At 36.5% G+C, this 26,778-nt stretch overlaps 1 protein-coding gene across 1 annotated transcript; it reads left to right on the forward strand.

The window, feature by feature from the left end:
- The first annotated feature begins 611 nt into the window (after positions 1–611).
- Positions 612–24,396, forward strand: TMEM207 (transmembrane protein 207). The gene is made up of 5 exons (XM_033134510.1): positions 612–743; positions 2,619–2,656; positions 9,154–9,198; positions 13,686–13,828; positions 22,509–24,396. The coding sequence occupies exons 1-5, from the start codon at positions 669–671 to the stop codon at positions 22,643–22,645; spliced, it is 438 nt and encodes a 145-aa protein (XP_032990401.1). The 5' UTR covers positions 612–668; the 3' UTR covers positions 22,646–24,396.
- The last annotated feature ends 2,382 nt before the right edge of the window (positions 24,397–26,778 follow it).

Genomic DNA, 26,778 nt, shown 5'->3' on the forward strand with positions numbered 1-26,778 from the left:
TATACTCATCTTATTGTTTACATGTGTCAGTACCAAGTTTTGTAAATTTCTCTACTTTCACAGCATTTAATATACAGTAATTTAGTGCCTCTGTATTTTTTTTTCGGAATTTCTTCAGATATCTTTGCACTTTTTTGTTGGTGATTGTGTTAAAGTTGTTTCATTAAAATAAACAGTGAAATATATCCTGTTTAGAAGTAGGGTGCAATCAATATAACAGAAGGAAAGCTTTATGCCCAAGGCTGGGTTAGACCTGGGACTGAAAATGATGTGTAAGAGCCAAGAGACCAACAAAAGGAAGAAAACTAAATGAGTGTTCCAAGTACAGGATTCTATATAAAACTCAGAAATACTCTGGAATAAAACAGCACTTGAATGTCATAAGTTATTTAAGCAGCCAGCTAGTTTTGCAGGTCAGCGAGTATAACCCCAGCTTTTAAGGGCCTGACAAACAGTACCAAGCGCCTGACTTTAACCTGAAATTCTTTGAACTCTGGGTACCTGTGAGCATGCACCTTACATTCCTGGCCCCAGCATACAATTTACCAGTCACAAGTAACCATCGTTAATGAGTGCTCTGCTAAGAAGCATAATTTATAGGGAAGCTAACAAGTTCTAAGAAAGAGGAAAATAAACACAGACATCTTTGAGCAGCTTGTCCTTTAAGTATGTCAAGATCCAGACCGTTTAGTTTCACTTCGGTGATCTCCAAAACAGGAACCTTGTGTTTGCCACTATTCCAGGTAATTATCTCTCTTTCTGGGAAAAGATTTGATTTGCTATAGATAACTCCTATATTTAAAAGAATTCCTTTAAGAACTTGTTACCAGAATCTTATGACTACTTCTACTTATTGATCAAAAATAACAGAGATCAAATGGTCTGTGACATTAGTCTTATTTCTCCTTTATTTGGTACTACTGCTATTTAAATAATATAACACCATTAATTTTGTTTGTTTGTTTAACTTTGCTATGTTGTGTTTTTTTTTTAATCAAAGTTGCCATTGACATAGCAAAATGCTATGGCAGGATTAATTAAAGACGTTTTTGTTTACTGTTTCTCACAACCACACTTGAGGCTTGTCAGTTTTCCAATGCTGAACAATGTAGACAGAATCATGTTAGAGTTTATTTTGGTTTCTCTGCTCTAGAATTTCACTTAGACTAATACTTATATCTCTGTTATCTGCGTTACTTGAATGTATCTGAAAGATTTAGGTCTGAAATATATTAACACTTCACTCCCCATTTTGTGAAAACCAAGTCTGACAGCTAATGCATTGGCAGAGAGTGGTAATAACGTAACGTTGTATACTCCTTGTGACGGTACAACACACCGGAAGATCTGGAAGTGACTTGAAAGTGAAATGCTGGCTTTATTTGTTTATCTGTTAAACTGGATCACAAATGATTTCATCTACTCATAAATAACCTTTTTTTTTTATGGACATAATTTGAATGTTCATTTTCCTCTCAGTAAGTATGCAAATTTATTTGCAGTATTCTAGCAAAAGAGAGTGCAGCTCATATTCTGTGCTTATAAATTGTTCATTACCATGCTCTCTGATGGCCAATTCATGGCTCCATCTGCAACTCCACAAATCTCCTTGCCCAGATAAACATGGTGGAGTAAATATAAGGTGCTGATAAAGATGTGTTTGAGATTAAGGGGAAAAAAAGACATATCTCACACAAAATTCCCATGTGTGGCATTTTAAATTTTGTAATTATTCACTTGGCTTTATATTTCTGTGTTATACACCAAGAACATAAATACTTCATTAAACTCATCAACCCAATATTTAGGACTGTACATAAATGACATTTAAAGATTTTCTCATTGTACATGGAAGGATCTCAGTTCAAGGGAAAAACAAACAAAACCTTTAGAAAGGAGTGCTTTCTTTCCTCCGTGATGTGAGTTACTATAACCTGTAAGGCTAAACACAGAGAACTGAGATAATTGTGGTGGATTGCTTATGGTTTGGGTCTTTTAAAACAAAGCCATCAAGATGATTACTTTCCCCCTCTTCTTTGATAAGAAGAGAAATGTGGATCTCAATAGGAATGTCATATGATCTTAAATCAACCAAGACCTTAGACTTAGAGCAGGTTAAAGTCACTCGTTCATGCATATATTTAACATCCATAATTGCTAATTGCATAGACTTCTGTTTTCATGTAGAGAACTTGATTCCTTTGTGCGAAAATAATACAAAAAATTAACCTCCTTCCTCTAGCTAAAATATGAAAACAAAGAAAAAATCCAAGGTGCACAAAACCTCTTTAGAGAAAACAAAATCTGCCTATAGAAAACAAAAAAGAGTTTTCACATCCATCTATAGTGGTGTGTAGGATAGGAATTTGGCTTACAATATATATCTCTGGTCACTGCTAAGCTGTAAAATCTACCCAGAATTTTTTTTTTCAATTAAAATTCTGTGCAACAATAAACGCTGCTATGAAGCTCTTAATTACATAGATATATATATATATATATATATATATATATATATATATATATATATATCTCCACATTGTCTGTCTGTGCTGTTGGTATTAAAGGATTAGACTGATGAGATGTTTGGATTTCATTGTTCTAAACATGTGTTTCAGTTGGTGCTCTCCGACTCACCATGTGAAGAAAATGAAATGTAAGTAAATAGCAAGAGGCTACATGTTTTTCTTTAGCATTTTCAAAATAAAGAATATAAAAGACTGCAGTCTTTGGAGAAGCCCCAGATGAGTTTCAAATGATCATCATAACCATTCTAGAAAAATAAAAGTAAAGTGTTTTAAATGCAAATGGATCAATTGTTCTAAAGGCAGAAAAGATGCACTTTTATTATGATCAGCTTTGTTAAATAACTAAGAGGCTTAGTTGATTTGTAAGGATTTTTGCTCACTACATTCTCCACTCTTGAAATTTCAAGGGTTAAGTTTATGCAAGAATCACGACGTCATCTATGGTTGCATCCACACCTATAAGTCATATCAAGGATGAGAGGCAACTTTCTGGATAATTCAGTTTCAAATATAAGAAAACTAACAAAATTTCTAAACTGTATTATGTGTAGATTTCAAAGTGTTTTTGATATACAGTCATGCGCTGTTTAAGGACTAAGATATATTCTGAAAAATGCGTCACAGGGTGATTCATCGTTATGGGAACATCATAGAGTGCACTTACATAAACCTAGATGTTGTACTCTATTGCTCCTAGATTACAAGCTTGCACAGCATGTTACTGTACAAAACAACACAAGATTTAATCAAGTATAAGAAAAAAATGATACAATCAAGTGCCTCAGTAAACACAAGATACATGAGGCTGCTCCCAGCGTGATATGGCATAGTTTTACAGCAAACTTCTTTTTACATAAGTAGAGAGAGTACACTCTAAAATAACAATAAAAAGTATAGTATAGTAAGTACCTAAACCAGTAACATAACATACGACACATTTTCCAGAATGTATCCTGGTCCTTAAATAGCGCATGACAGTATATCAAAAGCACTTTGAGATTTACACATAATACAGTTTAGAAATTTTGTTTGTGTGCTTACATAATATAGTAAGTACCTAAACCAGTAACATAGTTAACAGTCATTATCAACTATCATGTACTGTACATAATTGTATTGTTATACTTTTATACGACAGGCAGCATATTCTGTTTATTTCCACCAGCGTCACCACAAATACATGAATAATGCCTTGTGCTACAATGTTATAAAGGCTACAAGGTCACTAAGTGATAGGAATTTATCAGCTCCATTTTAATCTTATGGGACCACCGTAGTACACGCAGTCCATCGTTGACTGAAAAGTCATTATGCGGAGCAAGACTATAAAATGTGAGAATAATTGACTCAATTTTGTTACTTTTCCTGCTGTAGCTCTCAGAATTCTGTTTGGGAGATGAGAAGAAGGTGCCATTAATAATGCTGCTGATGATTAATGACACTGTAATGTACTGTGACTTAGTGCAAGTGTCAGAAAATCACTTCTGCCAAGCCGCGTCTTTTCCTGGGTGCCGTTCTCACTGCCAGTTAGCCATTTGCAATATCATTGCCCATTACCCTCAAGACCAGGGTCTCTGGGCAGTGCCTCCAGACTAAGAGGCCAGGGTAGGTGGGGTGCTTTCCCTGGCCCTGGAATCATTCACCTGTTTTTGGCAGATCATCTCATTATTGATAAGTGACTTGTGAAGTCGGGGCCACTCTTTCAGCTTTTGCATGGCTCTCCATTGCTGTTTCTTGGCATTCATTCTGGACTTGCTTTTTCACAACCAAGTACCCTGTTGTGCATACGAGTATATGTACATGAGTACTTTGCAAAACATAACTATGACCATATATATGTACGAGATTCTGTAAATTAATTGTTTTAATAGATTCCTAAGGAGAGACCACCATCTTACCTGGCTTACAGAAGTTAAGTATTTTTGCTCAAGACTAAGCAAGTAAAAGGCAAAACTTGGATTTGGAATTAGGACTGACTCCTGAGCCCAAAATTTCACTACAAAGTCTTCTGCTGTTGGTGCTATAATAGACTTTGTGATTGGTGTGCTTACCTAACTCTGGACCTCATGGCTACCTCATCTTGCCTCATCACTTCTGCTTTTGACCCAGAATAATAGAATAAAGAAATTTGTAATGGAAAGCATTGTAAAATGTTGAACGTATCTCTTCCATCAACATGACAGTAAAATAAGCTATTGAGGAACTTTATAAGCTGACTTTAGAGTCACTGAGACTACCTGTCTCCTTTTCAGGTGAAGAAATTGAGACCCAGAGAGGGATAGTATCAAATGAATTGCAGGACTTCAGATAATACTTAGGCCTAACTTTTTTTGGCAACATCATTTTGTATGTAAGTTTCTGTTATATTTGTCATTATGTAATACCACTGTTTTTGAGTGAAAACAAGAAACCATATCAAACAAAATGCAAATTAGCATAAAATAAATACAAGGAAGGCAAAAAAAAGTGGCAAAAGAGATTTTGTAGGGAGGTGGTATAAAGTAAGTAACTACTGAAGACAGACACAGTATCTCAACTCTCTTGCCACAGCAAAAAGGTGTCTGTGGGACCTATTATTAGTTCTATTTAAATTTGTTTTCGAACACCAAATGCTTTTCTGATCTAACCCACTCCACTTATTTTTACAATAGCATTTTTAGTGAAAATGAAAATATGATAATGAAAAATGTATTGTTGTGCTTTTTTATGTAAGAGTTAAATACTGTAAGAACTTTTGTGTATAAACTAAAACATGACAGAGCCCCCTCCATAATTACACCTCTAATCCTTTCCTCTTCCCAGACATAACCAAGTACACTGTTGTGCATACGAGTATATGTACATGAGTACTTTGCAAAACATAACTATGACCATATATATGTACGAGATTCTGTAAATTAATTGTTTTAATAGATTCCTAAGGAGAGACCACCATCTTACCTGGCTTACAGAAGTTAAGTATTTTTGCTCAAGACTAAGCAAGTAAAAGGCAAAACTTGGATTTGGAATTAGGACTGACTCCTGAGCCCAAAATTTCACTACAAAGTCATATTGTATATCTAATATTTAAATCAAATTATACACTGGGTGAAATACCCAAAGGATGTACAATCCATCCATTCTTCTAGACACTATGCAATTTACCTCTGAGTAATTAGGCCACCAGTCTCTGGATGATATAATTTGGCACCCATCCTTCCCCCGAATTATTATAGCTGAACTGCACTCTGGCCTATGTTAAGGATGATTAAAAAGAAAAGAAAAGAAAAGAAAAAAAGACCCATGAAATTTATTATTGTATTTATTCTAAGAGTTCTATGAAACCCCATAGTTTGAATTTTTCTCTGGTTTCTCTACCAGGAATAGTTGTGCCTCTGGTCAGTAAGCCTGCCTTGTTTTATTAACTTCAGAGCACACTATCTGACTTCTAATTCTCTCTCTCATCCTATTAACTGCTAGAAAGCTTAAGGTAGATCTAGAGTTCAGTTCTAATTTTACATATGGGATCTACTACATTCAGTTTACAAGCTGATCTCACTCTTGGCTTATTCTCTTTGATACTCTCAATGTTCTCATTTCTAACTTTTGTTTGCATTTTTAATATTTCCTTTCTGGAACACAGGATATTGAATGCATTTAGGCGGTACTCCATACAATAATATGGGGCTGGAGCTGCCTTTTACTGTTCCCAGTTGCAGCGCTGTATGGTGGTAGAAGATGCCCAGTCCCTTGGATTGAAAGTCTGCCTCTGCCACTTCCAGCTGTGTGATCTGGGGCAAGTGACGTAACCTCACATGACCGAATTTTCTCAATTGTAAAATGTGGGTGATCATAGTGTGACCCAACCTTATAGCACTGTAATTTTGAAAGTGAGTTAAGTCACGTGAAGTTGTACAACTGGTTTACAGAAAGCCTGGCACCGGAAATTCTGGGTGATTCTAGAGGAGGAGCCAATGGAACAACTCTGCAGTTTGCTTCTTAAATTTGTCAAAGTAATGAAATCGTAATTAATCTTAGGTCCACAGATTCTCAGCAGTGAGAAAAATAATAAAGACCTACTAGTCTAACCATCCCTATGAAGCAGAAATCATCTTCACAACATACAAGTAATATAGGACATTAGTCGTTCTGGTAAAGACAGAAATTTCTCTCCTTCAACAAATGGTTCTAGAGAACTCTGATTATTGGAAATGTCTTCCTGAAACATATGGTCAGTTCTCACTTCTCCCAAATGCTTTTTTCTTTTTGGCATCATTATCTCAATTTGACCAAGTATATACAAATCTCTGACTAACTTCATCTTAAAAAATTTAACTTTTCTTTGGGGTGGCCAGATGGCTCAGTTGGTTAGAGCGTGAGTTCTCAACAGCAAGTTTGCTGGTTCAGTTCCCCCATGGGATGGATTGAAAATGGCTACTGGACTTGAAGCTAAGCTGCACCCTAAAAATTAACTGTTTCCTACAGTGAAGATCTTACATCTAAAATTTGAGTGATTAGAATACTGTTACAGTGCAGGTACTGTTTTTTTTTGTTGTTGTTTTTGTTTTTTTTTTAATAATGCAAATGATTTCTGTTTAAAAAAAAAGAGAACTTGACAAAGATGTGGAAATAATAGTGGGGAGTGAAGCACACAGGGTCAGACAACCCATATTCTAGTTTAAATTCTTTGGGCAGCCAGGGACCCCCCCCGCCCACACTCATTCCCACTATGGATCTCAGTTGTAGACTGTGTAAAATCTTACAGGGGAAATAAATGATGCTAAAGGTGCTCGCAATTCCTAAATTACATGATCACTTTACATTTCTCTAGCTAACTGCTTCCTGACCATTTTGTTGCATATCAGAAACTTGACCAGTGAGTACATAGGGTCACAAGGAGAAAATGAAATGAGTCAGTTTGCATAATTGCCAGCACTGGATGAAATATTGACTGGCTCAAAAACTAAAACTAGGAAACAAAATGAGGTAGTTAATATTTAGAATTGAATTATAATAAGTACATGGCCTATTTTTTAAACGTATAGAAGAGAAGCAGAGATTTATACATAGAAGGAAATAAAGCAATCCACTCCTGGTCATGAGTTTAGATTTCAAGATTCAAAAACAAAAACATTCTAGTCCTTTATTAGGCTAAGTCACCAAGAAAAGTTGTGTACATTCATCTCTAAAGTGGGATACTACATTTTAAAGATTTTTATCTTTGTAATATAATATTTAAAAATGTTATGACTACAAAAGTGATGCATGTACATTATAAAAATCCGAACATAGAAAGATGAAAACTAAAGTGCTTCACAACATTGTCTTCAAGAGAAACAAGCATTATTAACAATTTGATGTATATGTGTATATAACTACAATACTCATTTCATGAAATCGCTGTATTCGTGTAAAAGAAAATATACACAAATAGAATTGGGCCCTCTATATTATTTTACCTAACAAATCTTTTAATTGTAAATAGAAATCTACATTTTTTGATGAATGGATAATATCCCTTTAAAAGGACATGACATTAATTATTTTTAAAATCCCTTATGGAGGATCACTTATTTAGGATGCTTTTTAAAGTCACACTCTGGCAGCCATTTTTTCCTATACTTCTAGATGCACACACCCCCACCCCAACCCCACCCCTCAAAAAAAAAAATCTTACTGTGTGGGTGATTCACTTACTTTAAATATTTGGAGTAAGATCTTTAAGTTAACACTTCACATATGTTACAAAGTTCTGAAGATATGATGATAAATAGGACACACTCCCTCCTTAGAGACGTGGAGAGCAATAAATTAGCTGATATTTATGAATGCTTTCAAGCTGAAATGCATTGAGTGTTATTTTAACAATGGTTGAAGAAGACATAATTAAGTATAGCTCCATCTTAGAAATTTATTGGGCTGTGATGTCTCATACCAGAATATATTAACAGTGGCCCATATACTGAGGTACACAAAAAGTCCATCAGCAAACATACATTCAATGATGCACTGTGTCTGGCATAATGAGGGACTCTGGAGTAAAAATCACACAGTGAAATTTGTTTTTGTGTGATCTTTTAAAACCTGGAATGGTTGAGTTGTGCATAAAGTGGTCATCTTCTGACTCCTTAGTAAATGATAGGTGTCGCCACATTCGTTCATTTTCCTTTTATCCTACCTTCTTTCTCCAGTCAAGACTGCAAGCCATCTATTCCCTACTAAGATATTAAGGGTTCATAGAGACCAAAGCTTCCCTGGAGAATTTGCATTTTAAAGAACTCTAGGCCTCTGAATAAACAGAATAGTGGAATGGTTATCTGTCTAATACTTAATATCTATAACATGTTAGTCCTGAAAAGTTAGTCACTATCTTCTCAATGCACAATAGTATTTGTAACTCTAGTATCAAACTTAGTACTGCGAAATACTTATCTGTTTAAGTATCTGACAATTTCACATTAAATGTATTCTCGGTGCCTTGAATGTAGTAGGCATATAGTAAACCTTTGCTAAATTGTGTTGAAGTGTTGCAGCGAGTAGGTGATTGCTGGGGAAAGAGGTGTGGTCAGAACATATACTATGGTCCAAAAGAACAGGGTTTAGCCATCTAGAGGTCCAACACTAACTGCTCTTTCTTTATCACCAGGTGCATAAACTATAAAGATCAATATCCAGATGACTGGTATATCTGGTAAGGACATCCTCACTTTGTTTTATAAAACCTTTGGTGGTGTATGCATACTCCTTTTCCTAAATAATTGAAATGGCACATGAAATCATACAGCTTAAGAAAATTTTAGGGTTCATGAATCAATATATGTGAAAACATCGTTTTCAGGTTGTTGTCTAGTATTTACTTAAACACTCTCTGTAATAGGGAACTTACTATTTTTGAGAATAATAGTGTATTCCTGACTTGAAAATCTTTAAAGGTAAAATAATTGTTCTTTCTCTTGATATCTCCTGAAATGCTTCCTCTACTGATTGTAGTTCTGGCCTTAAAAGCCATTCAACAGCTGGTCAAGATGGAGGAGTAGGTAAACGCTGTGATTACCTTCTCTCACGACCACATCAAAATCACGACTAAACTACAAAACAGTCATCATTGAGAATCGCCTGAAATCTTGCTGAACTGAAGCCCTACAACTAAGGACACACAGAAGACGACATCTGAAGACTGCTAGGAGGGGCAGAGACGTGGGACGGACTAGTCCCACACCCGCATGTGACCATTAAAAATCGGAAGGGAAATCCTGGCTGCAGAGGTCCCCCTCAGAGGAGCAAGGGGTCCCAGTGATACACCAGACCCCCCAGTGTAGGGTTCCAGTGCAAGGGAGAGAAATCCCCATAATTTCTGATTGTAAAAACCAGAGGAGATTGTGGCTGAGTGAGATGAAGGGCTGCTGGAGTCCCAGGCGCTCCTCCTAAAGTGACCCGCATGGATTGACTCACCGACAGAATCACTGGCTCTGAGCTTCTGTGCTCGGGCAGCAGCTGGAGAGATGACAGGGACATATGGGGAGAAGTGAAGTCTGGTGTCAGGAGGAGGGCTGGAGGGCAGCTTTCTCTCCCAAATGGAGGAACTGGAGGCAGCCATTATTTCTTTGTTGAGCCCTCCCTCTTCCCAGCGTGCAGACTCAGGTGGCCATTATATCTGAGTCTTCATTAAGCTGACTGATACCATCCGTTCACCATGCCCTGGTGATTCTGAGACCCCGCCCACCCAACTTTCGGTCACACCCAAGGCGATTCCAGTGGGTTTTTCATATAAACCTCCTGCCTTGGCTCATGCTGCACAGTTTCCCAGAGTCTCTCAAAGGTCTGCAGAACCCTGACAAGCAGCAGCTGGCTTGAGTGTGTCCTTTATTTCTGGCTGAGCAGCCCTAAGCCCGACACTAGCAGCCTTGGTTCATAGCTTGGCCTCTCAAGGCACCTCCATGCATGGTGTGAGTGTCAGTCATCCGTGGATTGATTTGTGGCTCTTGCCAGGTGGTTTCAGGTGGGGCACAGGCTGTGGCTGAACTTGATGTTCAGTGGGTCCCCTCCCAGGTAATCCTGCAGCCGGAGCATCACCCAGCTATCTCCAAAGACGACACATTCAAGGGGTGGGTTGGACAGGTAGCAGAGCCCAACTGAGACAGATCATTTCTGTAGGGTCAGTCCTTATACCAGAACTCCTCCACTGTAGTCACGGCCAGTCCTCACAACCAATTAGCCTGAGGGTCAATCCCTGCCACTGATGTACAAACAGCAACAAAGGCTCAAGTACAATGGAAAGACATACAACCCACACAAGAGACACACCTGGAGTACACTGCTCAGGTGACCAGGAAGACTGTGCTATTGAGTCCCACAGCACACCTACTCTACTAAGACTGAAAAACATAGCAGCCTTACCTAATACATAAAAAAAACACAGGAAAGCAGCCAAAATTAGGAGACAGAGAGACATGTCCCAAATAAAAGAACAGAACAAAACTCCACGAAAAATTTAAAAAATGGAGACAAGCAATCTGCCAGATGTAGAGTTCCAAACACTGGCTATAAGATGCTAAGTGATCTCAGGGAGAACTTCAATAAAGAGATAGGAAACATAAAAATGGAAATAGAACACATAGAAAAGAACCAGTCAGAAATAAAGAATATAACAACAGAAATGAAGAGTACATTACAGGGTATCAACAATAGATTAGATGAAGCAGAGAATCAAATTAGCTATTTATAAGATAAGGTAGAGAAAACACCTAGTCAGAACAGCAAAAAAAGAATCCAAAAAAATGAGAGTTTAAGGGGCCTCTGGGACAACATCAAGCATGCCAACATTCACATGTTTTACCAGGAGAAGAGAGAGAACAAGGAATTGAAAACTCATTTGAAGAAATAATGACAGAAAACATCCCTAACCTGGTGAAGGAAATAGATATACAAGCCCAGGAAGTGCAGATAGTTCTAAACAAGATTGACTTAAAGAGGCCCATACAAAAACACATCATAATGAAAATCCCAAAAGTTAAAGACAAAGAGAGACCCTTAAAAACAGCAAGAGGAAAGCAGTTACCTACAAGGGAGCTCCCATAGGACTGTCAGCTGATTTCTCAACAGAGACTTTGCAGGCCAGAAGGGAGTGGCTAGAAATATTCAAAGTGATGAAAAGCAAGGACCTACAGTCGAGATGACTCTACCCAGCAAAGATATCACTTGAAATTGAAGGACCGATAAAGAGCTTCCCAGACAAGAAAAAGCTAAAAGAGTTCATTACCACCAAGCCAGTATTCCAAGGAATCTTAGAGGGACCTCTTTAAGATGAAAAATAAAATAAAATAAAAAATATGAATAACAAAATGGCAATAACTACATATCTATCAACAATTACTTTAAATGTAAATGCTGCAATTAAAAGATAGGGTGGCTGAAAGGCTAAGAAAACAAGACCCTTGCAAATGCTGCCTGAAAGAGACTCCTGCGGATCGAAAGACACACACAAACTGAAAGTAAAGAGATGGAAAAAGATATTTCACGAAAATGGAAACAAACAAATAAACAAACAAACAAAAAAAACCCAGAACGCTGGGGTAGCAATATTTTTAATAGACAAAACACTTCTAAACAAAGACAGTAACAGAGACAAATAAGGACCTAGTAATTCCACTTCTGGGTATTTATCGGACGTAACCCAAAACACTACTTCGAGGGGACGTGCTCATCCATATGTTCATTGTAGCATTATTTACAATAGCCAAGATATGAAGGCAACCTGGGTGTCCCTGAGTGAATGAATGGATAAAGAAGAGGTGATACATGTATATAATGGAATATTATTCAGCTGTAATAAAGAATGAAATCTTGCCATCTGCAACAACATGAATGGATCTAGAGAGTATTGTACTGAGTGTAGTAAGTCAGACAGTGCAAGGCAAGCATCATATGATTTCACTTATAAATGGAATCTAAAGAAAAACAACAGGAAAAAAGAAACACACAAAAAAACCAGAAACAAACTCATAGATACAAAGAACATTTTGATGGTTGCCAGATGGGAGGGGGTTGAGAATGGGTAAAAAGGGGAAGGGATTAAGAAGTACAAATTGGTTGTTACAAAATAGTCATGAAGATGTAAACTACAAGGTAGGGAATATAGTCAATAATATGGTAATAAGTAGGTATAGTGCCAGGTGGGTACTAGTCGGGGAGGGGGGCGGTCACTTTGTAAATTATATACATGTCTAACCACTATGCTGTACACCTGAAATTAATATAAAATAATACTGAATATCAACTGTAATTAAACAATCTGAAAAAGGGAATAAGAGGTTCAAAATTCCAGGTATAAAACAAATAAGTATTGAGGATGTAATATACAGCACCAGAAATATAGTCAATATCATTGTGACAGCGTGGTACGGTATCGGATGGTTGCTGGACTTATCATGGTGATCACTTCTTTAGCATAGGGAATATAATCAATAATATGTTCTTAACTATGTATATGCCAGGTGAGTAGTGTTGAATAACTATGATGTACACCTGAAACTAATATAATATTATATGTTAGCTATATTTTAATAAAAATCTTTTAAAAATGGAAAAAAAAAACAACTCCTACCTGCCTCCCCCAAAAATAGCCATTCAAAATAAAACTGCTACCTCTTTTACCAGCTAGTCTTTTAAAAAATTGAGAGTTTTTATAACCTCCTAAATGTTGACTTTTCTATTTTCCAAACTAAACAGCCCCAATTTTCTCAATTAGATAGCTCCCCCAAGACAGAGATTATGTCTTATCTTGTCAACCTTTGAATCCCCAACCCGAACATTTAAAATCTGCTCAGTTGCTTAAATACTAGTTGAATGAATGGATTGATGGCTGGATGAAAGATATTAACACATAACGATTTAAAAACCATGACACTGCTCCTTAGAGCAACCTTCCAATTGCCAAAGAGGAAACAACTATGATCACCAGGCAACACAGACCCACTCTGAGCTCAGCAAACATTCCTCAGCAAACAAGGTTCAGTGAAAATGTGTAAGTGGTGGTGGGGCATTGCTTAAGGAATTCAGCCTTCCAGATTGCTTACAGTCAATCTTGCTGAGTTCTTGCCCCCTTTCCAGGAAGTGACAGGAGCTCTTAATTTTCCTGCCTGCTCCCCCTCACTCCTCCTCTACTTCTTCTGGAATCAGGTTCCTGCTGTTGATTTTCCTGGTGGTTCTGCTCTGTGGAACAGTGCTCTGCTGCCTCCAGTGCTGGCTGAGGAGACCCCGAATTGGTTGCCCAAGACACACGCTGGCTGTTTTTGCTGTTGGAGACTTGGACCCTGTTTATGGTAAGATCTCTGCACACTTCTGGACTTCCTCTTTGAAACCTTATGGTTTTGTGGTGTATTGAAAAAGTAACCTCTGAAAAGCAGATTTGTGACCTTACAAGATGTTGTTTATTGAAGGCTCACATTAGAGAGAGGGTCTCAGTGAGAAAACTTCAGAAGAAAGAACTCACAAGGAAAAAAAAAAGATGTGTCTTGGGGAAAAGACTTACAGTTGAACATGGTGATAGAATCTAAACATTTTGCTCAGTCAAATAAGAGAAGAGATACACAAGTGAGTGGTAAGGGTTAAGGTGTAGAAAACTGTCTCTGACATTTTGATATCAGTCGATCTACCCTGTGTTCAGTCTCCTTTATTAATCTCTCTATGCCCCTCTTATCTGCAGTAACACTGAACAACACTTTCCAGATTGTCCACTGCCAATTCTCAGTCTGAAAACCTTGGAATTGGGCAAGGGAGTATCAATATTCATATTTTTTTCTCCCCAGACACTTTAGTAGAATCCTGCACTTCCTATTATTTTCCAGTCTGCATTAGGAAGTAAAGAATGGAGAAAATTGAGGTCTTAGAGTTATTTGTAACTGCCAAGCGTTGTCCTCATCCAGATGGCCTGTTGTGAGACTTTCCCTCTAAGGTACTGCATTCTATATCACAGTTGCCTCAAGAGTGCTTCTTAGAGATTAATAGCTGTCCTTCAGAAATTTGGGCCAGATAAGATTTTCAATAGGATGGAGCAGGGCATGTTCTGGAAAAACTAACAGCTAAATAAAAAGTGGGATAAAAATAAGTTAAAATGTTATAATACTAAAACTCATTATTCTATGATCTAGTGATTATATTCACTATTGACATTTTTAAGTCATTATATAACAAGAGAAACATATTGTCAGTTTGAGAAATGGTTATTTAGGGAAAGATAATTAAAATCTCCAGTGAAAATAATTCTTCCTCCTAAAATAAAAAATATTTTTCAATGAGCACAGAGGGAGATAGGGTCACTGACCTTCTGACAAAATACACTAGTCAAAGGGGTTAACACGATTGCCTTGGTCTATTTTTCTTTATTTAACTAGAGGTATTTAATAAACAAATGCAATTATTTGCCCTTCAACTTGACTTGAATTTCTAAAGAGGAGAATCCACTCTGGTCCTCTTAGCCTTCCTCTTACTCTAAGTAAGATTTTCTAGACTTCCTAGTAATCTTTAAAAAAATATGTCTGTTTTTAAATTTAAGAAAGTTACCCTGTTACACTGTTAAAATTTTAAGGCAATTTATGTACCATAGTTGTATCCCCCTCTATCTAATGCTTTCATATTTTTTGGATGGTGGTTTACATACATGCTTTTGAATTTGCCTGAACAGGTATGAGTGTGACAGAAGGGGTCAAGGTTGATCAGGGATTTCGATAATCTGCAATAGCACTGAGAGCAGAGCATTAGAACCATATTCTGTGTATTACCCGGAAGTCATTATTGACAGGAAAAGAAAATTCTTGGGAGGAAATTGTTTTTTTGTTGTTGTTTTTTTTCCAATAATATAGCCACAATTTATGTCACATCTACCAAGTGCCAGGCATTAGGTCAACGGCTTTTCAAATATTATCTCTCATTCCTAAATACTGAGACTTGGAAAGTGGCTATTACTTCTCTTAGAGGATATTGTATACTTTTCTCACTCTGCTGGATAAACATACCACACAAACCTTTGCTGCAAGTCCACTAGTAGACTTCAAATTGTCCAGAATTGAGTGTAGGGAGCCCGAGAAAATTTGGGCAGGGCATTCACGGCTTAGCCACCTAATCATCCCTTGACACTTGTACGGCCCTATACCCTCAACCTTCAGACATTTCCGTATTGTGATTCCTTAATGGTAGAGAGTGCTCTCCAGAATCTTCATTTCCTTTTTTATTCTAGCCATTGCCCCTCAATTCCAATGGTATAGTTCTGGATCTTATTTGGGCAAGGGACATTTAAACGCTCCCCCAGCTTAAGTTGTATTACAAAGTTCACTTTTCTTGATTTCCGTCTTAGAGGCCACAGTTGCAGTTGCCCCTTCCTGTTTAGTTTTTCCTTCACCCCCCCTGGCTTGGGTGTTATGTTATCCCGTCTATTGCCTGTCTCCCAGCCTGTCCCAGGGATGCTTAGGATGGCTGTACAGGCAGTGAACAGCCACTCACATGGTCTTCGATGTGGATGTGGCTCCCAGAGTTGTGCTCCCTCGGATTTTTCTTTCTCCTCTCTAAAACAAAATATTAAAGGCTCATTTAGGAAGTGGTATTCTCTGTGATCTCTAGTCATGCCTTCCTAAGTAGTAATTACTTCTGGAAATAAATTCCAAGGAGTCAATATTTTAAGGCAGTCTGAAACCCAGACCCACATGAATTTCCTTTCCCCACTGGATCCTCATTATGCTTTCACTTCTCCAGACAAACGATTCTTCCTACCTAATATTTCCATAAAAGGAGCTGCTCTCAAAAAGGGAAGTGAGGGAACCACTACAGGATCTTTTTATGACTACAGAGCGAGGGATGTGGCAAAACCTCAGGCTCTACCTCCACAGACCCCACAAAGCATGTGCTCACAACTTGGCGTTGAGTCCAGTTACTGCTGACTTCTTAGGCCCACTCTGCAGGTTACGGGTTTGCACTTCTGAGTCTCCTCCCAGTCATTGTTCAGAAAGAGGAAAGACAAATGAGAACTCACTTGAAGACACTGGTGCCACATTAGAATATGAAACAGGGTTTCAGACTCCCTGCCACTCCTTGCACACAAAAGGGACAATAGGTTTTTCTCTCCTGAATACAGAATGTAGGAATTGAGTTTATTTAAAACATTTTAATGGAGAGACAAGGCTTGCTATATGAACCTTGGGTTCTTCCTAGACCTTTATTTTATTTTCTCAGAATTTATTTCCTGTTATCACCACAATTTGCTAAATACACTAGTTGAAGCAACTCTGTTCTTCTGACCTGTGGGTTAGAGGTTTGACTCTCAGGACCTCACAGAAGCTGTCTCAGCTGAGAAGAGGAGAATTTTGACTGACTATCAGGCTGGAGTGGACTGAACTTTACTGATGTTAAAATACATAAAATAGGAAATTTCTTTTACTAGGAATTTCTGACAATATTACATCATTCAGGTTGCTAATTATTTTAGAAATGTTAAAGAAAGAAAGGAAAACATTTGTCTTGGGAACCTCATCAAAGGTGTTTGAGGAAGCCCTTGCCAGCCCAGACCATCTGATTGTCTGAGGAGATTTCTCTCTGAAAAAGGTCCTTGGAAATCTCAGCCAGACACCCGGCCCCCAGGAGCTTCTCCTGGGCCAATAATCATAGTTCTCTGTTGGTCAGCTCTCAGGTTTCTCAGTTCTTCTGCTCTCAGAGGATCTGTTTCCATGTCCATAATATGTTATTAATGAAGCTCTTTATACACCAAAAAAGGGAGAAATAATCCCTCTGATACCCCATCGAGGATAAGCAGGAAAAGGAGGTATTATTAGAAAAAGTCAAAGAAAGACCAGAGGGAAGTCAAGAAGGTGAAAGAGAAGAGGAAAGATGAAGTGCACGAGGAGAAGAAGACTACAGTTTAAAGTTGAATATATATTAAGGACTGCTAGTTAAAACTCATTTATTTTATACAAACCCTAAAATTATGTTGTTTTGTTCTGCTCAGGCTCACCACCTCCTCCTAGACCCAGCCACAGGGTCTCCTAGACAATCTCTTCTTCCCTTGTTATCCTGCCTCCATCCTCGGATCATCTTGATCCAATTTCCCCTCACCATCTCCACTCTAACTTCAGAAAGGACCCATTCACTGCCCTGTGTCTTCTTGGATAAGACCATCTATAAAGTGGTCTCTGAGTCCTTCTTGCTCTCCTCTCTCAACCATCAGGGACTAACAATTTTAATATAATTCAAGCGTGTTTTGTTTGTTTGTTTTAGCATCTGTATAAGGAATAAAAATAGTGTAGTGTTGCAATGGTTTTTATCTCATTGTATTACCTATGTTAATGATGCTTTTGGAATCCCTCCTTTCTGATAATTCAACAGAAAACGTGGGAGATTTGCAACCATTTTTTCCCCCTCAAAGGTGTAAATGGAGATTGAGAACACATACCGTGTTTCCCCAAAAATAAGACTGGGTCTTATATTTAAGGTTTTCTCCAAAAGACGTATTAGGGTTTATGTTCAGGGGCTGTCATCCTGAAAAATCATGCTAGGGCTTATTTTCCAGTTAGATCTTATTTTCGGGGAAACATGGTACTAGGACACAGAAAGCACATTTTTAGAGGAATGCATGCAAATTTTTAACAAACGTGGGGAAAAAAGAAGAAAACATCATTAAAATTCTAGCACAACCATTTGTATCCCAAACCTTTATCATTTGTGATCAACTTTATAAGACCAAGGACTGACTAGGTACAAAACACAAGTGATTTAAAATAGAAAAAAAGAGAAAAAAGTTTGGGATTTGTTAGGCTAGTTGTTTTATTTATGTTTTCTCAATTTGTATTTGAAAAATATAAGTAATGACAAATGAATCATTAAATGGGGTTTCAAAGTTTATTATAAACATGTTTCTATAATTCAATGAAAATAAGGATGATAATGTTTCCTTTGAAAATAAGGTTGTGAAGCTGAATAAATGCCTTTATTGATAAAGAGATAAAACATCTAAGAATAATAAAGGGAAAGAAATTTCGGGTTTGGGAGTGAGAGAAAGATGAAGGGCTTGAGGCAGAAAACAATCTATTGTTCATTAGGAAAGAGATGATCTGAGAGCCTAAGAGTGGGATCCCTGCCATTATCTCTTCATATTTTTTAACAACAGAAAAAATAAGTAGCCATAAAACCGACATTGAATCCTTTCTTTCTATTTCATGTGGCTAGAGCTGGGTCCTCTCAGCCCTAACAAGGCAGCAAGCAGGTCCCATGCCTTTCCTGAGAAGACCTGGAAGTGAGAGTCTGCCGAGACACCCCTTCTGAGAGCACTCATTTTGGGTTAGCTTCTCCTCAGGGCTGATCTCTGTGATAATGCTGCCTTTCCACTATCCAATCTCCCTGACCCCATTTCTTCTGCAATTTCAAAGATAACCTTCCTTTTTCTTATTCCAGGGCAACAGAAATACGAGTCTTCCAGCAGTGATTAAATGTGAATACTGCCAGTTGCGGAGGGGAAGGAGAACTGGAGAGAGACAGATAAGAGGAGGCCCCTACATTCTCTGCTTCCTTCTCCTCTCACCTCTCCCAGCATCCTGTCTTACTAGGATCCTTTTTGAGATGTCATTTCCCTATAGCTTATGCTCTACGGGTAGATATTCTATGACTCATAGAAGGAAAGAGGGTATTTTATTCAGACACTTTCGAGGACGGGCATGATAATTGTAATTACTCACCTTCATTGAGCATTTACCATGTGTGTGCTCTATGTCAACACTTGACATTTCAAAGCTCATTTGTTTTTCCCTACACCTCTATGAGGGGTTCACTTTCATTCTGAACACTCTAAAGATGATGAAACAAAGGCACTTAGAGATTAAGCAACACAGTTAGTGGATGGTAGAACTGCGACTCAAAATCAGGCATTTTTAGCCACCCCCTTATAAGAGAAAAGGATGAGATATAGAAGGGGGAAACTAAAAAAGAGGTTGAAAGGACATGTTAAAATAAGCAAAGTCCCTCGGAGTGATTCTTAACGATGTGGTAAATCCGAAACCTGGCTATAAAAACTCAGCAGTGAGAGTATTGGTTTTACACAATTAAACCACACATTCTAATACATTCACCAACAATTCTGTCAAAACCATAGCACTTTTGCAGGCATTTTTAGTAGAGTTCTCTCAGGTTCTTAATTTGTCAAAAGATTAAAAAAATAAAATGCTCGCTCCCCTCCCAGTCACGTGATATTATATGCAAACATGCTTTGGAAAAATTGAAAACTGACGTATGTTCAATTTTACAAAAGCTCTCTGAGCACACTGGCTTTGTTCTGTTTATCAAATGAATGCCTTGTGGTTTCCATAACAAGTTTAGGAGCAATGGCCAAATTTGTAGTAAGGCGATAACAAAACTTTCCTACCACAGAGAGCAGTTGTCAATAACCTCTTGCCTGGAGCACAGTATTTATGAGGGCAGTAGTGGAAATACATTTGAGCTAATAATTGTGTCCAGTCAATCTGATCGAAGACTCTAGGCAGAATGATAGCTAAGTTACCATTGAGTTTGTATTGAAAAACTAGGAGCAGTTCACCTGGAAAATGGGCGGTGCTCAGTACAAGTATCCACAATGGAGAGAAGTACTGAGGCAAGTACACTTTACCCATGTTAACTCTGTTTTATCAAGTTCCTCAGACTTAGCTTACATCATCCTAAACTTCCTAATTGCAAAAGACCCTAACTCCACAAAATTTTTCACTCAATAATCTCTGTTATAACATTAATAATGATAATGATTAAAATACTATTTGACCATTAAAATAGGATAGTTTGGGAAATAATATTGTAAATAAAAGAAAATATGCATATTTCTAGCATAGTACCATTCTTGATATATAGTAATAATATAATATTTATACTAATAATAATGATAATTAACCATTAATAAGTAATTACTGTGTGCTGGGCTTTGTTTGAAGAACTTTACATTCATTTAGCCTTGCTTTTATAGATGTAGATACTGTCATTATCCTTTTATTGAGCAAAAGAAAACTGAGGTACAGAAAGACTTTGTAACAGCCTAGTAATAGATTTTTCATTTAAATAAATAACTCCTTAAGAAAAGTCCTGATCCAAAAGGTGTGACATATTCTAAATATAGCTCTACCCTTCACATATTATATTAGTATTTGAAGTATTATGCTTTGCTCTGCAAACCAGTGAGATATGAGATAAGACAAATGTAAATATGTGGAACTCCATGATTCTCAATAAACATTATCCACTCCAAAGTAATAATTCTGAGTAATTTACAAATAGATTCCAGCAATGCAGCTATTGCCTAATATGTAAATATTGAATTATTTTGATAATTGTGGCATGGTCTTTGGAATTTCCTCGATAGTTTCCAATCTTAATCCTTTAAGGAAGTGGTCAGCAAACTTTTTCTATTAAGAGCCAGATAGGAAATATGTTTGGCATAGCGGGCCATATAGTTTCTGTGGGACTACTCACCTCTGCCACACTGATGCCAAAAAAAAGAAAAAAAAAAGCCAGAGTCAATGTGTAAATGAATGAACATGGCTATGTTATAGTTAAATTTAATATATTAAAACAGTTAAAGGATTGACTGTTTAGTTTAAGGGCCTAGTTTCTTCTTTAAAGGTGAATTTATGGTTTTTACTATTGTTTTGGGAAGAAGCTATCAAATCATTCCTGGTAAAGACCCAGGTGAAAAAAATGAAAAAATATAAAGTGAGAAATGGTTATAAGATATTACTATTGATTTCCCATGGCTCAAAAACAGTCTTTCAAGGAAATACTAATGGAAAATTTCCAAAAGAGCTATTGGAATAAGTGCATGGTCTCTCAAGGTGATCAGTTTGAGGAATAAAATGATTATTTTTGATACTGAATGGCTTGTAGTATGTATAAACTACAAGTCAAGAACTTGGATTTCAAAATTTAAAATTGAAGAATTCGTTTTCTTTAATCTGTGTGTATACTTTAATTGCAAACGTTCCACAACCTAACATTTTTACTATTCATAATAGAGAATTGGTTCAAGTAATTAACTGCATTATTTGCAGTTTCAGAGAATACATATAAAATAATGAAGTACAAATGTAATATTTTGTTTCTAGTGAGACTTGCATTTCCCACGATGAGAACATTAGTGTTTGTAGGAATCTTATCTTCTGATTTACCAAAAACAGTATTCCTTCTAGTTTCAGCTGCTAAATGGTAAATGCTTCCTGATGGGTTAGTCAATGATGATGTACAGTAGTCCCCCCATATCCATAAGGGATACGTTTTAAGACAACCCCCCCGCCCCGCCCAACCCCAGGAAATGTCTGAAACTGCAGATAGTGCCAAACACTATATATATATTTTTTCCTATACAAACATACCTCTGATAAAGTATAATTTATTAAATTAGACACAGTAAGGGATTAACAACAGTAATAATAAAATAGAACAGTTATAGCAATGCACTTAATAAAAGTTATGTGAATGGCTTTGGGGCCATTATTAAATAAAACAAAGGTTAATTGAACACAAGCACTGCAGTACCTTGAGAGTCAATCGAATAACCAAGATGGCTGGCTACTAAGTGACTAATGGGCAGGTAGCACATACAGTGTGAATATGCTGGAAAAAGGGCTGATTTACATCCAGGGTGGGATGAAGGGGATGGCGTGAGATTTCATCACACAGAACAGCAGACAATTTAAAACTTATATATTATTTATTTCTACAATTTTTCACTTTACATTTTTGCTCCTTGTTGACCTCGGGTAATTGAAATTGCGGAAAGCGAAACAACAAATAAGGGGGCACCACTGTAATGAGCTCTTGAAAGCAAATTTTCTTGCCATAGTGACTAAGACAAATTTTTTCCCTAAGTGTACAAATAATTTTCTGTTGCTCCAGTGATCCAAGAAATGTCGCATTTCACAAGGAACTTCATGTACTTCTGTTTCATGCTGAGTGAAAAGATTACAAATCCCTATCTTCTCTTTCCAGGGACAGAAGCAGCTGTGAATCCAACTGTTGGAATTCACCTTCAAACTCAAAACCCTGAACTGTATCCTGTTCCATGTTTCAGCAATTTCGGTCCCCCACCTCCATATGAAGAAATTCTGAAATCGAGCCGATTTTAGATCTGGATCATCAATTGAAAATATTTGAAATATGTTTAAGTTCAAAACTTCAAATTTAGCAACAATTTTTTCATTTGGTGGGAATTCCCAAGGATCAATTAATGTAGTCTAAACAAGGACAAGTAGACAAAAGAATAAACATAGGGAAAGGATTTGGGTGAGGAAGCTGTTTCAGTAGTAAATTAGTGGTATGGCGTCGCACTGTTATACTTTTGTGCTATACAGCGAAGTTAACGCTTCTCCACTAGTATTCATATAAACGGTAATTAATGGGCAGAGTGGTCTCAATTAAGTTTATGATTCTACTCCAACACACATCACAGCTTTCTCTGCCTCAATATCTCCATTTTAATCTGACCTCTCTCCTAATATGGAGTCAATAAAAACTATCATAATTTAACAATCCAAATAGAGATTCAGACATGAACGGAACTAGAACCAGAAAGAGAAAAAGAAAAAGTTGAATTAATTCCTCAAAAATGGTTAAGCCTTGATTAATGTAAATAATGAATATTGAATTTTAAAATGGGTATTATTCATTTGACAAGCTAAGCAGAGGGGGAAGTGTGTGTGAAGGAAAGTGGCAAGATATAATCAGAAAGCTAAATCTTAATCTCAGATTGTAGGAAGTCAATGAATAATATCTAAAATTAGAAGAAAAATTAAGAGATAATGGTAAAGTACATCATCTGGAAATTAGGTCACAAAAATCTGACGCAAAACACTAAAGAGTTGAAAATGATTGCCTCAAGAAATAAGACTTAGAGATAATTCTATGTGGGATTAGGTAAAGCAGAAAAATTCTTATTTTTATCAGACGTCTGTAATGCTATTTGACTTTTAAAACTAAATGCATGCATTACTTTAATAAAAAAATATAAAGTTAAGCATAAATGTTTGGCAATGTTATAGCTTGCAATTGCGAACAAACAAAGGAAATTATGCTAAAAGAAAAATAAAATGTTAAGCACAAATATGTTTAAGTGGTGGGGCTACAGGTGATTTTTTTATTCATGTTTCTGAAGTTTTGTTTATATCTTATAAGTTATATACATATATATATATATATATATATATATATATATATATACACATAAATCCATTCCACTTACAGAACAAGCAGTGGTTATAATTTAAACCTAGAAAAATGTAAGCACATCTGGAAATGGGGCTAATGATTCAGCAGTTGGGGTTGGCAGAAGTTAGTGAAAGTCCCGGTTGAAGTGATCGGAATTTATTTTTAAGTGAGTTGCATTCATGTGTCAGGGCAAGTCTAAGCAAATTACACGCTTGACATGTGATTGCCTGGTTTATTTATATGGGTGGAGGAGGGAGCATGGGGATAGGGTTCAGGCCGGTGTGGAGGACTGGTAGAAAAAGTTGTTTTTCATAGAAATTTTTCTGACAAAGATCTCTTATCAAATATTATACCACATTTGCATTTTCATTTATTGCCTAAGGAATACTTACTAAATGACTATTATATATTAATTATTGTACAAGGTCTGGATATATTTCTCCAACAAACTTAGTGTTATTTTTAATGATACTAGAGTTTCCAACACTTTGCTCTGACCTCCAGGCAGAGACTTGGAAGTTCTGTAGCAAATGTTCTTTAAGGTCCACGGAAAACTACTACAAACAATAAAATAATAAAACCAACTTAGATTACATGATTCTCATGACATTTAACAGATGAATTTAAAAAGATAAACCTGTGTTCCTTTTCTGTCATCTGATCTGTTAATCTTTGCCTGCATCTTAGTTCATCAATAAATTGTTAAAATTCTATTTACTATGGTGTCTCGGATTTTAATTCTGATAGTACTAGATTTTTTTTTCCTTCCCATGTTAAAGGATACCCATTTTAAAAACGAGGTTTACTTAGTGCTAAAGGGTGTAGCTTTTTCTTTGAACATCCACCAGAGGGCATGAAAGCCTATCTGTGAGTCTAGCCCATAAGCTAGATGTGATCTAGTGGCTACATGAAACCATGAAGCTGGGTTACCATTGATACCAGAATTTTAACAGACCCTAAAAGATAGTAGGTAATAAATAATAAGGTTCAAATTTGCAAAGAAGAATCTAGTACTTTAGCACATATTTCTCATGATGAAGCTGAGCATCAGAATAGATGCCTGCCATCAGAGAGTCTAAAAAATTTGAAATATTCTCCACTTCTTAGGATGAGATTTATGAATCTGAGGTGCCTGCAAAAGGCAGGGTAATTTTATACACAATGCTGATGTGGTATGTCACCTCTACAGCAGTGACTCTCTAGGTCTAGCCTATTTCTTTTTTAGCTGATCACGATTTCCCATTTAATTTTCAGTTTTGTAGTTCCTTTTTTTTTCCTTTGTGTTAGGAGCACACCTTTTATAAAAGACAACTTTAAAATTCAATATCTTTCACCGAAATGAAATGGAACTGGCATAAGACTGAATAGCACTCACGTGGACAGTGAAATGAAACTCAACCAGAATATTATACTTAAGACAATATGTGAAATGCTTCAGGATTGTATAAGAGAAAATGAGACAATGTACATGTATTGGCTATGAAACCCTACTTTCGATAGAGAATGATTTAAAATCAGAATAAAGAAAAGAAATATTCATTCCAAATGAATCTTTTACTTTTAAATTCATTTTGCTTTGTAATTTTATACAAAATATATCTAAACAGGTTTTTTTTTTTTTTTTTGTATTTAATACTGGATCCTGGAAAATAGTATTGTTTGTTATTTTATTAAATGTAGTTCTGGGGAAATGGAATAAAAATAATATCTGTTTACAAAATAGAATAGTTTAGTGATAAACAAAATTTATTTATATTTGTGCATTTAGAAAATAGTTATCTTTTCTTCTATAATTATGTCAGTCTATACCTACTCTCTGACTCATGAAGTAAATAATGTATAGCAATCAAGGTGTCAGATTTTTATTGAATAAGATGAAAAATGGTATTGCTCAGAAGCACTGAAATTATCAATGAATCCAGGTTTCTTAGTTTATTATCTTGCTTGTGGGAGGGGGTTTTTCTTTGGAAAATCGGTAAAAGGGATGCAGTAAGCAAAACTAAGAAAATTTCCCTTCCTCTAGTAATTAATATAATTACATCTCTCTATATTTAATAGCCATATTTATTTTTTCCATCGGATATGAAAACTAAAGTCATGTGCAATTCAGATTATGCTCTCTTTTACATATCTAGATCTGGATACATTTATAATGTTTAAGAGTCTTGGGTACCACTGACTAATTGCCTTCTAGATTTAGAAGCACTGTAGCTATTACTATTTATTTTTTAAAGAATTTGAGAGACACAAAATGAGAAAGCCTAGGGGTTTATTTTAAATAATCAGTGGAAGACTGCGTGCTTACCCGATAGGTGGAATGCTTAGCACCTGTGACATGGCCAACAAACTAAATCAGTGCATGAGGAGAATTGGATGAAGGGATGGGATGCCAGTCTCTTACGGATGCCGAGACATTACTGGGGTGCTAAGGATTCTGTAGATGTAAGGATTTTATTTTAAAGAAGCGTATGTGGTTGAAAGGAATGCTTTGATAAGCTGGTAAACACTGGGGCAACCGCCCCGAGAACACAATAACAATAGATGGTCACTGAAAACGGTGATTCTGTGTGACTGCAGGCTCTTGTTTTGCTGTTTGAAGTATAGAAGTTTGGGACCAGAGCTAAACTGTGCAAGGCTTTAGAGGAGAGTTGTTTATCATATATATATGTACATTTTGTTTTACTATAAATTTATTAGCACAAGGAGAAGAATCCATTGAGAAGGCAGTAAGAATTGGCATGAGCTCAGGACAGCCATTACTGGAATAGTGACTTTAGGTGTTTAAGCTTTCAGTGTGTTTTGAGCTCCCTGATTGTTTCTCCAATAATGTGTTCTTTTCCTCAATTTTTCTTCCTTTTTATTTTGTCTGGTTTTGACAGGTTTTGCTGACTGCTTCCATTTCTGCTGTATTAACCAAGTTAGCTTGTTTTGTTTTTGTTTACTAAACTTGAAGCTTTTCCCTTCTCCAATAAAATGGAATCCCTCTGTGATTTCCTCCTCTAATCAATACCTCCCATTCAATAGCTTTAGAAAACAAAAGCATTGCATAATGTTG

This window comes from Rhinolophus ferrumequinum, chromosome 2 (genome assembly GCF_004115265.2).
Source record: "Rhinolophus ferrumequinum isolate MPI-CBG mRhiFer1 chromosome 2, mRhiFer1_v1.p, whole genome shotgun sequence".
Taxonomy (NCBI): domain Eukaryota; kingdom Metazoa; phylum Chordata; class Mammalia; order Chiroptera; family Rhinolophidae; genus Rhinolophus; species Rhinolophus ferrumequinum.